General features: G+C 53.2%; 2 protein-coding genes across 2 annotated transcripts; one reads left to right on the forward strand and one right to left on the reverse strand.

Annotated features, from left to right (window-relative positions):
• Window positions 1-81: 81 nt before the first annotated feature.
• P170DRAFT_452382 (dead box ATP-dependent rna helicase) lies at window positions 82-9,325 on the forward strand. The gene is made up of 7 exons (XM_024851263.1): window positions 82-297; window positions 375-590; window positions 658-761; window positions 1,272-2,643; window positions 6,309-6,575; window positions 6,670-8,606; window positions 8,730-9,325. Exons 1-7 carry the CDS (start codon window positions 229-231, stop codon window positions 8,899-8,901), a joined length of 4,137 nt encoding a protein of 1,378 aa, XP_024709972.1. The 5' UTR covers window positions 82-228; the 3' UTR covers window positions 8,902-9,325.
• Window positions 9,326-12,031: 2,706 nt separating this feature from the next.
• Window positions 12,032-14,800, reverse strand: P170DRAFT_344463 (M1 family metallopeptidase; the record flags this gene model as incomplete). The annotated part of the gene is made up of 3 exons (XM_024843464.1): window positions 12,032-12,142; window positions 12,217-14,590; window positions 14,646-14,800. 3 exons carry the CDS (start codon window positions 14,798-14,800, stop codon window positions 12,032-12,034), a joined length of 2,640 nt encoding a protein of 879 aa, XP_024709973.1.
• Window positions 14,801-14,995: the final 195 nt, after the last annotated feature.

The following is a 14,995-nucleotide window of genomic DNA, read 5'->3' on the forward strand; positions in this document are numbered from 1 at the left end:
CAGGGCGCTAAGCCGCATCGGGGTGAGGCTCGGCAAAAAGAAAAAAGGGCGCGCGGTGTGGCTGGTCACTGGTCTCTCTCTTCTCCAACTTCTCTGCCCTTGTCTGTCTGCGCTTGCGCCTGCTCCCTCTCGTCCGATTCCTATTCTCTCCCTTTCTATCCATCCCGACTGTCGCTCGCCGTCTGGTGCGCTTCTCGTTTTGTTCCGTTTGCTTCCCCGGCTGGCATCATGGCAGATTACAACTACGGAGGCTCCGAAGAGGAGAATGCGGAGCTGAGAAAGCTGGAGGCTGAACTGGTAGGATCGACCTTATTACTGCTTTATTTCTATGGTGGTTTAGACCTGGACTGACTGGCCGTGTTCTTGCGATGTAGCTCGATGACCCCGATAACTTCGAGACCTGGGAACGACTGGTTCGCGGTGCCGAGGCCCTCGAAGGAGGAATCAATCGCAACTCCAACCCTCAGGCTATCACCACCGTACGAAATGTCTACGACCGGTTCTTGGCCAAATTTCCCTTGCTGTTTGGATACTGGAAGAAGTATGCCGATTTGGAATTTTCCATCACTGGCACGGAAGCAGCAGACATGGTATGGATATCCTCTTATCTTTCCCCTCCGACCGAACCCATCAGAACTAACAGCTTCTCTGTTGTAGGTCTATGAACGTGGTGTCGCTAGCATTTCGCCTTCGGTCGACCTTTGGACCAACTACTGCTCTTTCAAGGCAGAGACTTCCCATGATGCTGACATCATTCGAGAGTAAGTGGACAAATAGAATGCTGGTTTTTCTTTTCCTTTCCCCCCGTAACCACCAACGCAGCACGGCACATTATCGTGGTATCGCATCCGCATAATGCAACAGGTCGTTGATAAAGCTTCCCTCGATGACGGGTGAGATGTCGCCTTACCCGGACTCAAATGGAGTTTACTTCTCACCCTTTGGCTTCCTCAGGCTGTTTACTATCCCTTGAAAAAAAAAGAAAGAAAGAAAGAAAGAAAAAAAGATTGATTCTACATCAAACTTCATTCCTTGGACACCACAGATCAGTACCTCTGTTCGATGGATCCTTTTCTGCGAGCGATGCAGAGGAAAGGGGGGAACGTCTTTAACCATTTGATCACCCGAGTCGTTGAATTGTTTGGGTTCGCATGCACTGAAGATTGAATGCTTACGTTTGCCATCCTTGTTACTTCCCCTTCATTGCCCTTCCCTCGCCCTCCACCCTGCTCTGGTTCTGATTATCGGAAATACTAACACACCTGATGCAGGCTTTTTGAACGAGGTGCGACCAGCGTGGGTCTGGATTTCCTGGCCCATCCGTTCTGGGACAAGTATATTGAATTCGAGGAGAGGGTTGAATCCCCCGAAAAGATCTTCGGCATCCTGAGCCGAGTGATCCATATCCCCATGCATCAATATGCCCGATACTTCGAGCGGTTCAGACAGCTCGCCCAGGCCCGGCCCTTGGTGGAACTGGCTCCCCCAGAGACTCTGTCCCAATTCCGGGCCGAATTGGATGCTGCCGCTGGAAACGTGGCTCCCGGCGCAAAGGCGGAGGCCGAAGTCGAACGGGACCTCCGGCTGCGCGTCGACGCGTACCACCTTGAAATATTCCACAAGACGCAGACCGAGACCACCAAACGGTGGACATATGAGTCGGAGATCAAGCGCCCATACTTCCACGTGACCGAGCTGGATGAAGGCCAACTCTCCAACTGGAGGAAATATCTCGACTTTGAGGAGACCGAGGGCTCCTACTCGCGAACCCAATTCCTGTATGAGAGATGTCTTGTTACCTGCGCGCACTACGATGAGTTCTGGCAACGCTACGCTCGCTGGATGGCCGCCCAGCCTGGCAAGGAAGAAGAAGTGCGCTGCATCTACCAACGTGCAAGCTACCTCTATGTGCCCATTGCCAACCCGGCGACTCGCCTGCAATATGCGTATTTCGAAGAAATGTCAGGACGAGTGGATGTGGCCAAGGACATCCATGAGGCGATCCTTTTCAACATTCCCAACCACGTCGAGACCATTGTGTCTTTGGCCAACATGTCTCGCCGCCACGGTGGTTTGGAAGCCGCCATCGAGGTGTATAAGACGCAGCTGGATTCGCCGGAGTGCGATTTGGCCACGAAGGCGGCTCTCGTCGCTGAATGGGCTCGTCTGTTGTGGAAGATCAAGGGTTCCGCCGAAGATGCCCGACAAGTGTACCACACCAACCAGCAATACTACCTCGACAGTGGAGCTTTCTGGACGAGCTACCTGGTGTTCGAGCTGGAGCAGCCCACGAGCTCTGCCACGGAGAATGTCCAGTACGAGCGCATCAAGCAGGTTGTTGATGACGTCCGCTCCAAGAGCAGCCTGGGTGCCGACGTGGTGAAAGAGCTCGTCCAAACCTACATGGTCTACCTGCTTGAACGAGGTACCAAGGATGCAGCCAAGGAGTACATGACTCTGGATCGTGAGGTCCACGGCCCCGCCTCTGTAGCTCAGACCAAGACCGGCGCCGCGGCCGAGGCTGCTAAGCAGCAGGCCGACGCTGCCGCGGCTGCAGCAACACCCCTGGTTGTCCCCACGACCGCTGCGACTCCTCAACCCAACCCGTATGCTTATTACCAGGAGACCCCCGTCAACGGCAGTGTGGGTGCCTAAGCTGTCATGCTTGGGAGGTTTTTCTCCAGCCGATCTGATCTGATCTGTCTATGATCTACGACCGATGGGACGAGCGGACTTCCCCCTTCCGTTGACCGCTCCCTTTGGCCCCTCTTCTATGTGTAGAACAATGTTTGTTTCTTTTTTCTGATTTGCTTAGCGACTCTGCCATGTCTGGAAGGGAGGTTGCTCGCTACCATGCTAGTTTGCCTGATTCTTCGTGACAGCTCTTCTTAAATGATATCATGCGCTTTGATTGGGTGGGCTTTTATGACTTTGGACACTGGTTCCCATGTATTTTAATGCCTAGGTAGTGCGAGATAAATTATAATCTGCTTGTGGCCTGTAACCTGTTCTCGACTTTCTTCAGTTTCTTGCCCAGGATCGATACACCATATCGGACGGGGACTGCGAATTACTGGGTTTTAGCCTTGTCGCCGTGCGTGCGCTGCACCTCCTGGCTGTCCAATTCACAAGGCGGACTTGCTCAGATGAGATATCTTGATCAAGACTTTTGCTTTCATGGATTTGTGTCCTTTCCAATTCCTTATGATCATGAGGGCCACGGTACAATAACGCAAGAGTACCCCACCACTGGTAGGACGGTGTTGGCGAAGATGTACGGGTCGAGTTTATATTCCCTAAAGGGCCTCAATCATAGTCTTTAAAGTATTTAAGAAGCACCTACTCTGAGAAGGTATAAAGTATACTGTATGTTACAAAGTAGGTATTAAAAACGGTAACAAGTTGAAAAAGCCTGGTAAGATAAAATAACAAACTCTCTTTTATGGGTCAGGTGACCCACTCTGGCGCTTACTTGGCATTTTTAGCTCATTTTTAGCTTACCGGACTTGTAACCACTTTACGGGGCTACTCTTGCCCCATTCTGATCTCAGGACGAACTCGATTATGTCCGATCAGGAGATACTTGAGTTACGCCGACGTCTGGCAGAAGCTGAACAACGCGTGGAAGAGGCACAGCGACTTGAAAAAGAGGCACAGCGACTTGAAGAAGAGGCACAACGACGTGAAGAAGAGGCACAACGACGTGAAGAAGAGGCACAACGACGTGAAGAAGAGGCACAACGACGTGAAGAAGAGGCACAACGACGTGAAGAAGAGGCACAACGACGTGAAGAAGAGGCACAACGGCTGATCCAAGAAACCACACTTGCGGAGTTCCTTGATGCGTGCCATATCCATTTATCTCTTGGTCTGGTCATTCCAAAGAACGGAAAACCATCAACCCAAGGCGATGCAGCAAATGCCGACAAAAAAAAGCCGCCCAGCAAAGATTCGAGAGTGGTTAGATTTCCCGCAAGAGCAGGCGACAATTTGGGCAGATCTCATGAGCGTGGACTTTGTGGCAGAGCGCCACTTCCTGCCACTGATTGTGCTGCGGGAATATGGGAAAGGTGTACATCTGAATATACTGAGGTCGGGGCTCGATCTTCATCATTTTGAGCAGTTGACAGTTGAATGGCGTGTTGCCGACGTGATCAAGCAACTATACGAAAGCCCTCAACTCCGACAAGTCTTCCGCCTTAACGGACATGTTACATTTGAGAATCATGTGAATACATTAACAGATGAATCGAATCTTGCGTCAAATATACGGTCTCTGAACATATCAAATGCACTACCACGTCGCTCAGAATGCTTGGCTGTAAAGGATCCCCACAAACCCGGGCCACCACATCCAGTCCAACCTGCAGAATCAAAGACTTCTCGACCCCGTGCCGACCAGTTTTGTGTTTACAACAAGGGGCCTGAGGAGAAGATTCCTGCCTTTATCGTTCAATATAAGGTGCCACATAAGCTCACGCTTGCTCACATCAAGGCCGGGCTGCGGGACATGGATCTTGACCAGGTGATTTGTTACCAAGAAAATGAAACACCTGAAGACATATGCCAACGCACTGTTGCCGCGGTAATCACACAAGCATTTTCCTACATGGTCCAGGGAGGACTAGAACATGGGTATGTGTGTACTGGCGAGACGTTTATTTTTCTGCGAATTCCCCATGGGGATCCTTCAACAGTATACTACTACCTGTCTGTGCCAAAGGAAGATGTTGGTGACACCACAGGATGGGCTGCTGAACCAGCAGGTAATAATCGATTACATCTTACAGCACTTGGCCAAGTTTTAGCATTTACTCTCCGTGCTCTGCAATCACCCCCACGAGATATTCAGTGGAGACACTGGGCAGCCAGCAAGCTGGTGGTGTGGGAAATGATCTATGACGATCTTCTGGGAAAAGCATCGGAGCAGGATGTTTCTTCGTCAGTGTTCAAGGCCCCGAGAAGCAGGGACAGTTATTCTCGAATGTCTCCTGTCAAGACACGGTCAAAGTCTGTATTTGCAAGCAGAGGCTCCTGCAATCCATTACAAGTGTCCAGCTCATCTGGTTCTGGCGATCCTGGTGATCAACCCGATCTCAATACTCCCAGCCAAAAGCCCCAAAATCGCCATCTTGCCACTTCAGCCACTTCACAGTCTTCTGCACAAAAGTTACAGCCAAATTTTTACTCCAAAGGGAAATCACGACAGTATTGCACCCAGCAGTGCCTCCTTGGATTGGCTACTCAGGCAAGATTGGATCGGCAGTGCCCCAATGTACTGCAGCATGGATTTGATCGGCATTCCATTGACGGGCGAACACTCATCGAACTCCTGGATCGGCAACTATCCAATGATAATCCACAGCCTGACAAGGAGCTTGGATGCGAATCATTACATATCAATGGAACCCGTGGAGCTCTTTTCAAGGTGACATTGCTGTCCCATGGCTACACCTTTGTTGGCAAGGGGGCCCCTGTGGAGTTTGTTCAGCACTCTCGGCATGAACAGAAAGTCTATTCGCGCCTTCAGCCAATACAAGGGTTACATGTGCCTGTCCTACTGGGTGGTTTTGATCTTCGTCGGCCATTCTCTTATGATGGCATTGTGGACATGGTGCATATGATGTTTATGGGATATGCAGGGGTCACACTTGCAAAGCGACGTGATATCGACCAACATCAGCTAATTCGGCAAGCTGAGGAATCCCTGGATGCTATCCACAGACTAGGCGTGCTGCACAACGACCCGATTCCAGGGAATATAGTCTGGAATGACCAGAGTGGCACGGTCATGTACATTGATTTCGAACGGGCGGAGTTGCAAGAGAGACGATCACCGCTGGGGTCTCTGTCCCCGAATAATCGAAAACGCAAAGAAGAGGCTCATGTGTTGGGGAAAAGTCCTAGCAAACGCTCCAGATTTGATCTTGAGGCCCGGCGGATGAGACGAGGGTTAGATAGGAGGCCTGTTTACGTATAGTATGAGTTTATGTCATTACCTATGAAGAGTTACGAATTCCTGAATGGAGCATGAACATTGCATCTTCCCCGTGCTCGCCCCACGAATTGTTAATGAAGGAACATATTTCTCTGGCCAAACGTACTTGTTTTTGGAACCCATTTATAGTTTATACCGATTCAAGAACCCGATTAGGCCGGGGAAGTGCCCACGTGACTGCGCATCGAGCCGAGTCGCCCGCCGTACAAATTCGAGATTCCGCGGCGACTTCCTCATCCTCGGCGCCGTTTCTTTCGCCTGCATCCGCATCGCCGCCATGGATGATATCGTGACAAACGGGTCGACGGAGGACCCGTCCAGGCCTCCTCCTCCCGAGCCCTTCGAACGCCCTCCCACTCCCCCTCCGCCTCCTCCAGAAGATTCCGCCGCCCCTCCTCCGCCCCCGGACGTGTCCGCGCCTCCACCACCGCCCGAAGACCTCCCTCCTGCTCCACCCCCAGAGATCCCCAAGAAGAAGAAGGTCGGATGGGGAGGTACGAAGCGCCCGGCTGCCACGCCACTGAGTGTGGAAGAGTTGGTGCGGAAGAAGCGAGAGGCAGATGCTGCAGCTGCGAAGGTACGTCTCAGCAATGCTAGATTCTCAGCTTCTCTTGACAGCTTGGCGAAATGAAAAATACATCACTAACGCCTTGGATTTATCTACATTCTAGCCTAAATTCCTCTCCAGAGCCGAACGCGAACGCCTCGCACTGGAAAAACGCACCAAGGAAGTCGAGGCCACTCGCAAACAAGCCGATCGAGCACCCAACGGAACAGACCACAGCGGCACGCATTCTCCCTCGATAGCCTCCGATGGCCCCAACGGTGACTCGAGGTTCATCCCCACCGGTCCCCGGGCGATGCGCAAGGCTGATGTACCGACGGGCCCGGCTGCCATGCGGGGATCTTCGCACGCGCAAAGCAAAAACACCGATATGCCGCCGCCGAAGAAGGGCGCGCCCCGGCCCGTGGACGAGGAAGAGGCCGCTGCGCAGGCGGCATTGGTGAAGCAGAGATACATGGGAGCGGATCAAACATCCAATTTCTCGGCGAAGAAGAAGCGCAAGAGAACTACGGATCGGAAGTTCAATTTCGAGTGGAATGCGGAAGAGGATACGAGTGGCGACTACAACCCGTTGTATCAGCATCGGCATGAGGCGAAGTTCTTCGGCCGTGGTCGTCTGGCAGGCTACGGCGACGATGTCGCGGAGCAGATGGCGAAGAAGTATGCGCGGGCACTGGAGGATCAGGACCGCGAGGCCGGTGGCATGCGTGCGCGCGAGATCATGGAGATGGAGCGACGGCGGAGAGAAGAGGGTGCTCGGAACCAGCTGGACAAGCACTGGAGCGAGAAGAAGCTGGAACACATGCGCGAGCGAGACTGGCGTATCTTCAAGGAAGATTTCAACATCGCCACGAAGGGTGGCAGCGTACCCAACCCTATGCGGTCATGGGATGAATCGAATCTGCCTAATCGCTTGATGGAACTGGTCAACCGGGTCGGCTACAAGGAACCCACGCCCATCCAGCGCGCCGCTATCCCGATCGCCATGCAATCTCGAGATCTCATTGGTGTCGCCGTCACTGGTTCCGGTAAGACGGCCGCCTTCCTTCTCCCTCTCCTGGTGTATATCGCCGAACTCCCGCGCATCGACGAGTTCGAATGGCGCAAAAACGACGGACCCTACGCCATTGTACTGGCACCCACGCGTGAATTGGCGCAGCAGATCGAAATCGAAGCCAAGAAGTTCACGCAACCGCTCGGCTTCAACGTCGTCAGTATCGTCGGAGGTCACTCCTTCGAAGAGCAAGCGTACAGTCTGCGCGACGGCGCGGAAATCATCATCGCCACGCCCGGTCGTCTCGTCGACTGCATCGAGCGTCGCATGCTCGTCCTCAGCCAATGCTGCTACGTCATCATGGATGAAGCCGACCGCATGATCGATCTCGGTTTCGAAGAACCAGTGAACAAGATCCTCGACGCCCTCCCCGTCACCAACGAAAAGCCCGACACCGACGAGGCTGAGAACTCTCTCGCCATGAGCCAACACCTCGGCGGCAAGGACCGCTACCGCCAAACGATGATGTACACAGCCACCATGCCCACGGCCGTCGAGCGCATCGCCCGCAAATACCTTCGCCGGCCCGCCATCGTCACCATCGGTAGCGCTGGCGAGGCCGTCGATACGGTCGAGCAGCGCGTCGAGATGGTCGCCGGCGAAGACAAGCGCAAGAAGCGCCTCGGCGACATCCTCTCGTCCGGCGAGTTCCGCGCCCCCATCATCGTCTTCGTCAACATCAAGCGAAACTGTGACGCTATCGCCCGCGAGATCAAGCAGATGGGCTTCTCCTCCGTCACCCTGCACGGTAGCAAGACGCAGGAGCAGCGTGAAGCCGCCCTGGCCTCCGTGCGCAACGGCTCCACCGACGTCCTCGTCGCCACCGACCTGGCCGGTCGTGGTATCGATGTTCCGGACGTGTCTCTGGTCCTGAACTTCAACATGGCCACCTCCATCGAAAGCTATACCCATCGTATCGGTCGTACCGGTCGTGCCGGAAAGAGTGGTGTCGCTATCACTTTCTTAGGTAACGAAGATTCTGATGTCATGTACGTTCTCCCATCCCCACCCCCCTATACATCTTTCTACCTATCTCCTATCCTCTGATCTCGCCTTCTCTCCCTCCCACCCACAACAACAACACTAACCAAACCTTTCTTCAACAAAAACAGGTACGACCTCAAACAAATGCTCATCAAATCCCCCATCTCGCGCGTCCCGGAAGAACTCCGCAAACACGAAGCCGCGCAATCCAAGCCGACCCGCGGAATGGCTCGCAGAGGCGGCGGCGGTGGCGGTGGCGGCGACGAGAACTCCGGGTTTGGAGGGAAAGGTGGATGGTAGATTCGTTCAGCCTGGTTTTATTTGATCTCTTATGGCTAGATTAGATGCATTAAGGCAGCTAACCTCGGCTCGGATCAGTTCCGGCCGGTAAAGTCTGGCCTGCCTTACTTGCTACTTGGAGATGATATCTACTACCTACTACCTCCTACCTACTATTTACTACTTACCTACCTGCCTAGTTATGACTAGTGGATATAACACAATTAGCTACGTGGTTTATTTCCTTGTTATCTGATCTAGCAGTCCAATTTGCGTCCTCGGTTTCTATACTAGGGTTGTTTTGGTTATCAAGGCTCGGAACTAGACCCCCGATCACGTTGCTTTCTGACGGATCAATATCACGCTTTGTGAAACTCATTCAGTCAGTCAAGGACTTGTCGGTGGATCTTTAGTGCCTCCTCCCGACTAGCCCGGTTTATGAAACTTTCGATATTAGTAACTCGCTTGCTATATAACTTCATCTTTAACTTTCCCTCCCTTCGGTTAGCCAGGAGGAACATATAAAGATAATCTTCGTCGCGTCTGTCTAGCTTGTCCTGAGCGGTGGTCCCAGTAGACGCATCCTTAAATTGTTTTCAACGTAACATTCCGTCCAAGGGTTAACCGGCGAGAGTAACCGACACCAGTCGTTGTCTTGTCGCGTCCTGGAGAGTAGCGACTTCATCCTTCTCATATTTTCGGAACTTCCCGCGGTTGTCTCGCAAAGGCTTCCATAGGGTCTGATCCCGCTTACGGTCTTCTCCCTTGCGGTTGTATCAACGCGATTACCCATGGGACCTCTTCACTCCCAGCCAGTTAGGGATGCAGTCCTTTAGAATCCACTCCCGTAATTTAGGTTTCCGGCTGAACGTATTCACTTTTCAAGTGTCCGTTGGGTTGGAAGAAGTCGGGATAATCATTCGCTCGGAACTTTTTCCCCATGATGTGCCATGATAGCGTGCAAATTTTGAATGGTTTCAATCCGTCGCGAGGCTATATCCTTTATCGGGGGTGTCGCGACATTTGGAGGACTTGCTGGATCAGAGAGAATGTCCGTCGATTCACTGCCTGTGCATCAACGACATGGTTCATCGTGTAGATAATGGGGACATTCAGAGATGGAACGCGGTGGCAAAGACACAGTAAGAGTCATCACCGAGGTGTTGCGCATGCAGCCAGCCCATTTTTGGTATAAATTAGAGCGCATGAGACCCAGGAGCAAAGGTGGATTCGAAAAGCCCACTCTCTGATAAAACGACCTTTTTTTTAAAAAAGAAAACCTTGGCCACAGTAGGGTCGTAGAATGGGTTGCGTTTTGGGAGTCCTCTGGAGAATCGAGAAGTTCTCAAATTCGTAAACAAACCAAACTTGGTCATTGTAGTTGACGTTGGCAACTGACTCCCAGCGCAGACCATTCTTTGCTGTTCTGTCGAAATTCCTAGAATGGGACGGGAAAGTGAAAATCATAAGTATATGAGGGTACGTTGGGAATAGCAGCCCCAGCCTTAGGGCAAGACTCACCTTCGAATCCCTCAAAACACCAAGGATGTCATTAGGCCTATATGGCCACTAGTAGCCTTCCACACGTCATGTTCAAAGCCTTCTGTAACAGATCCACAGATATGGGGCTCACAAGATCAGGTCTTGCCAAATCTTCCACGCAATTGACGCCTTCAGGCTCATCTAGTAGTAGCCCAACAGGCCTGTAGCATTGATACAACAGACCCATCGGGCCGGATAAGTACCTGCTGTTGTGGGCTAGACGTCATTTCCTTGATCTGAGGAGCCGTACGACATGAATAGCAGGATGTGGCAAGGAGACAACTCATTCATCATCTTGCAGAATGAGGTCCCACAGCTCAGTATCCCAGTAAGTAGTTTGGGCTTCATCCACGAACCGATATGCTGGAAAGGCCGAGCCATGAATTACCGTCAATCCCCGTTCGGGACTTCAAGAAAGCCGCCCAGCTGCCCAACTGCCTGCGGCCTGGATCTCGCTTTTCTCCCACATATCGAAGGTTAATATCAGTTGGGGGGAGGGAGCTTGTGAGCTGCGCAACAGGTGATTGACTATAAGTCTCAAAAGAGTTGGTTTTGCCGGAGAGAAGAGAGAGGGGATAGACATGAGTGAGGAGTCGTTCCTGCTTTCATTATGTTTGATATGGGGATCCTAGACAAGACAGGCCATCTATTCTACTGCCTTGAGAGGTTAGAACTGATTTCTGGGTTTTTGGGGTAGTTCGAATGACGATACTATACCTGGCGAATCATCCTGGGCTTAAACAAACGGGTGTATCTGCAGGAAGAGATGGGAAGAAGGAGGAAAAGTCGGAGTTGGCTGGAGGCCACATGACCCCGTCTTTATGCTGTATGAAGTCCCTAACCTTGTCTTCACACCTTCTCATTCATCGTCAGTCATTCACCACCACAAGCTTATTAGTTGTCATTCCATCAGGTGTCAAATAAAGCCATGCCCAGGTTCATTTGGCCGTTGTTTCGGCGTCAATGTATGGATGTTCTTGCGAGCCAATGATCTCGGACTCGGTTCTTACATTGTGGATTGTATAATGCTGGTTAGATAGACACTTAACAACTATCTTCTACAATATCATTCATTCTTAATTCATGAATATATCATAATTTGAGCTGAGATTCCCATTGAGTTTGTAGGAATTCAGCGAAACTCCGGATGCCTATCGGAGCGTTCCGCTGACCTATCCCAAGATGATGTCATTCGATCATGTTTTATGGGAGGTTCCATTAGTTGATCACCGCCTTGATCAGCATAAATAGGGCCTTTCTGCGTGTATTTAGAGCTTCATCTTCAACAACCTTTCATCTATCTGTTTTCTAGTCAATTGAATTGTTCTATCGTGGACCACCCCCTCTGCCAATTTCCTACAGAGTTAGATTTCGATATAATATACAACAACCCCCCATCCAAGCATCCCCAATCCCAATCCCAATCCCAACAAAATAGATTCATCATCTCATATATCCAAATCCAACAAAGCATCCAAAAAGATATATATATTGATTAAATAAGATTATACAGCCCCGTATTTTCCGCTAGATTTTATATAAGATTCAAAAAGATAAAAGAAAACGAACCAACCTGCTTTTCCAAAGCCCAAAGCCTAAAGCATAACGCTTAGAGCTTGCTCTCCTTCAGCCAGGCCGTGACGTCTGCGCGGTCACGGTTCACCCAGTTGATCTTGGCGCGGATGGCGTCGAGACTCTGTTCGATGGAGCGGTCGAAGCCCTAAAGAGGAAGGGTAGTTAGTATATGGTCATTTGACTTGATTATCCTCAAAGGGGTGGAGATGAAAAGCTTACCTTCGTATCCTTGCTGGCAAAGAACGTCTCCACGTCCTTCAGCTGCGCCTCGGTACAGAAGCTAGCAGTGCTGAGCTGGACCACGGTGCCGAGCATGCCCAGACCGGGAGGAAGACGCTTGTACAGGGCGTCCCAGTTGTTCTTCATCCAGGACCAGCGGGCCTCGATACCCGCGGTGTGGCTGCGCAGGCCGCCCAGGGGCATGTAGATGTCCTGGTTCTTGACCTCGTCGCCGTTGGCGAGACCCAGGGTGCGCTGGATCAGCTCGGGCTTCTCGGCGGCGCCGAGGCAGCGGAGGGCGGTGGTCTTCTCGTCGGAGGTGGGGGCGTGCAGGAAGCGGTCGTAGACCACGTCGTATTCCTTCTCGCCGCCGTGCTTCAGGACGATGGAGTAGACGCTGCCGCGGATGTTGGGGTGGATGGCGCCGGCGTCGCCGGCGGAGAAGCGGGCGAACATGTCCTGGGCGGCCTTGACCACGACGGGATCGTCGGCCATACCGGCACTGCCGAACATGAGAGCCTTGAACTGCTGCAGAATGTGGCCGTCCTTCTCGGAGAAGTCCCAGCCCAGCTCGTGGGCCTTCTCGCTGGTCAGCGAGCGCTGGAAGGCCTTGAGGGCGTCCTTGGTCTTCTGGTCTTCGAAGAGCCAGGCGGCGCGCAGGGTGCCGATCCGGGTGAGGATCTCGTTCCACACGACAAACTCGGATTCGGTGGAGAAGCCCTTCAGCAGGGAGAGAAGGCCGGAGGTGCTCTGGTAGCCTGACGCCGCCAGGGCGCCAGCATCGGCGATCATACCGGCACGGTCCTCCACGGTGAGAAGACCCTTACCGGCGGCCGCACCGAGCTTGGTGAGACGCTCGGGAGTGTACGAGGTGCGGTAGATGGCGGAGTGGTCCGCGTTGAGCTTGAAGAAGTCAAGGTTGGGCACCTTGAACTCCTGCTCGCGCTCGGTGAGCATCGTGTTTTCGTCGATGCCCTGCTCGGTGCGCAGGCCCAGCATGACGGGGAAAAGCGTCTTGTCCTCCTCGGGACGCACGTCGCCGGTGCGCAGGAAGCGGTTCTGCTTCACCTTGATGGACGAGTTGCTCGGGTTCTCCGACACCGTCACCACGGGGAATCCGACGTTCTTGGTCCAGATGTCCATGACCTGCTCCACGGGCTTGCCGCTGGCATTGGCCAGGGCCGACCACAAGTCACCGGTCTCGGTGTTACCGTAGGCGTGCTTCTTGATGTAGTTGCGGACACCCTGGAGGAAGACATCCTCGCCCAAGTACTTGGAGATCATGCGCAGAACGGAAGAGCCCTTGGAGTAGGAGATGGCATCGAAGATCTGGTTGATCTCGTCGGCGCGCTTGACCGGAACCTCAATGGGGTGGCTGCTACGCAACGAGTCGAGCGAGAGAGCGCTCTGCAGGTTGTCGATGACGTAGGTCTGCCACACCTTCCACTCGGGGTAGAAGCTGTTGCAGGAGTACCACGACATCCACGTGGCGAAACCCTCGTTGAGCCAGAGGCCGTCCCAGAAGTCCATGGTCACCAGGTTTCCGAACCACTGGTGGGCCAGCTCGTGCTGGACGGTCTCCGCAATACGCTCCTTGCGCGACGCACCGCTGGTCTTCTCATCCAGCAGAACATCGACGATACGGTAGGTGATCAGACCCCAGTTCTCCATGGCTCCGGCGCTGAAATCGGGCACGGCCACCATGTCCATCTTGGGCAGAGGGAACTCGTTGTCGAACGCCTTCTCATAGAAAGCCAGGGTCCGGGCAGCCAGGTCCAGCGAGAAGCGGCCGTGCTCGATATCCTGGTCGGGAGTGGCATAGACACGGATGGGGACGCGGAAGTCCTTGGTCTCAATGTAGTTCAGGTGGCCCACGATGAAAGCCACCAGGTAGGTCGACATCTGGGGGGAGGTGTTGAACTTGACGGCCTTCTTGAGGCCGTCCTTCACGTCAGTCTCCGACGCAACGTCCATGTTGCTCAGACAGGTCATGTCCTTATCGGCGATAAGAGTGATTGTGAACTTGGCCTTGAGGGCCGGCTCGTCGAAACAGGGGAAGGCCCGGCGAGCATCGGTAGGCTCCATCTGGGTGGAAGCAAGGTACTTCGTTTGACCATCCTTGGTCTTGTAGGAGGAGCGGTAGAAACCGGCCATGTTGTCATTGAGGATACCGGTGAAGTTCAACTTCAACTGAGCGGAGGAGCCGGCGGGGATGGTGTCGGCGAACTTGATGGTCGCAACCTGCGTGTCCTTGTCGGTCGAGATCTCGGGGTTGGAGGACACGACGGCGCCCTGGGCCGAGACAGTGGCCGCATGGATATCAATTTCGTTGGTGTTGAGGGAGACGGAAGTGGTGTCCTCTGCGACCTGAAGACTAAATGGAGACGATTAGCTGCATGCCACCTGGACAATGCGGGGAGCAAGCATACTCAATGACGACGGATCCATCGTAGGTGAAAGCCTCGAAATTCGGCTCCAGCGTCAGATCATAATGAACCGGTTTGACGTTCGTGGGCAGCACCTCACGACCGTGGGTAAGGTTGGTCGAGCCTGAAGGCACCTCGGCACGTCGAGAGCTGCACATCCTGCGGTAGGAACAATAGCGCTTGGAGATCTGGGATAGGGGAGAACGGCGAGAGGAAAAGCGATGGAGCGAGGTGGGGGAGGAAGAGGATGAAGAAAGGACCGACGAGGAGCGAACGGAGGAGTAGAAGAGGGGACTTCTGGAGGGGAGAGAAAGCGGTGGCTTTGCTGAGTTCAGAACCAGCGGTAACCGCGT

Source organism: Aspergillus steynii (genome assembly GCF_002849105.1).
Source record: "Aspergillus steynii IBT 23096 chromosome Unknown P170scaffold_1, whole genome shotgun sequence".
NCBI lineage: Eukaryota > Fungi > Ascomycota > Eurotiomycetes > Eurotiales > Aspergillaceae > Aspergillus > Aspergillus steynii.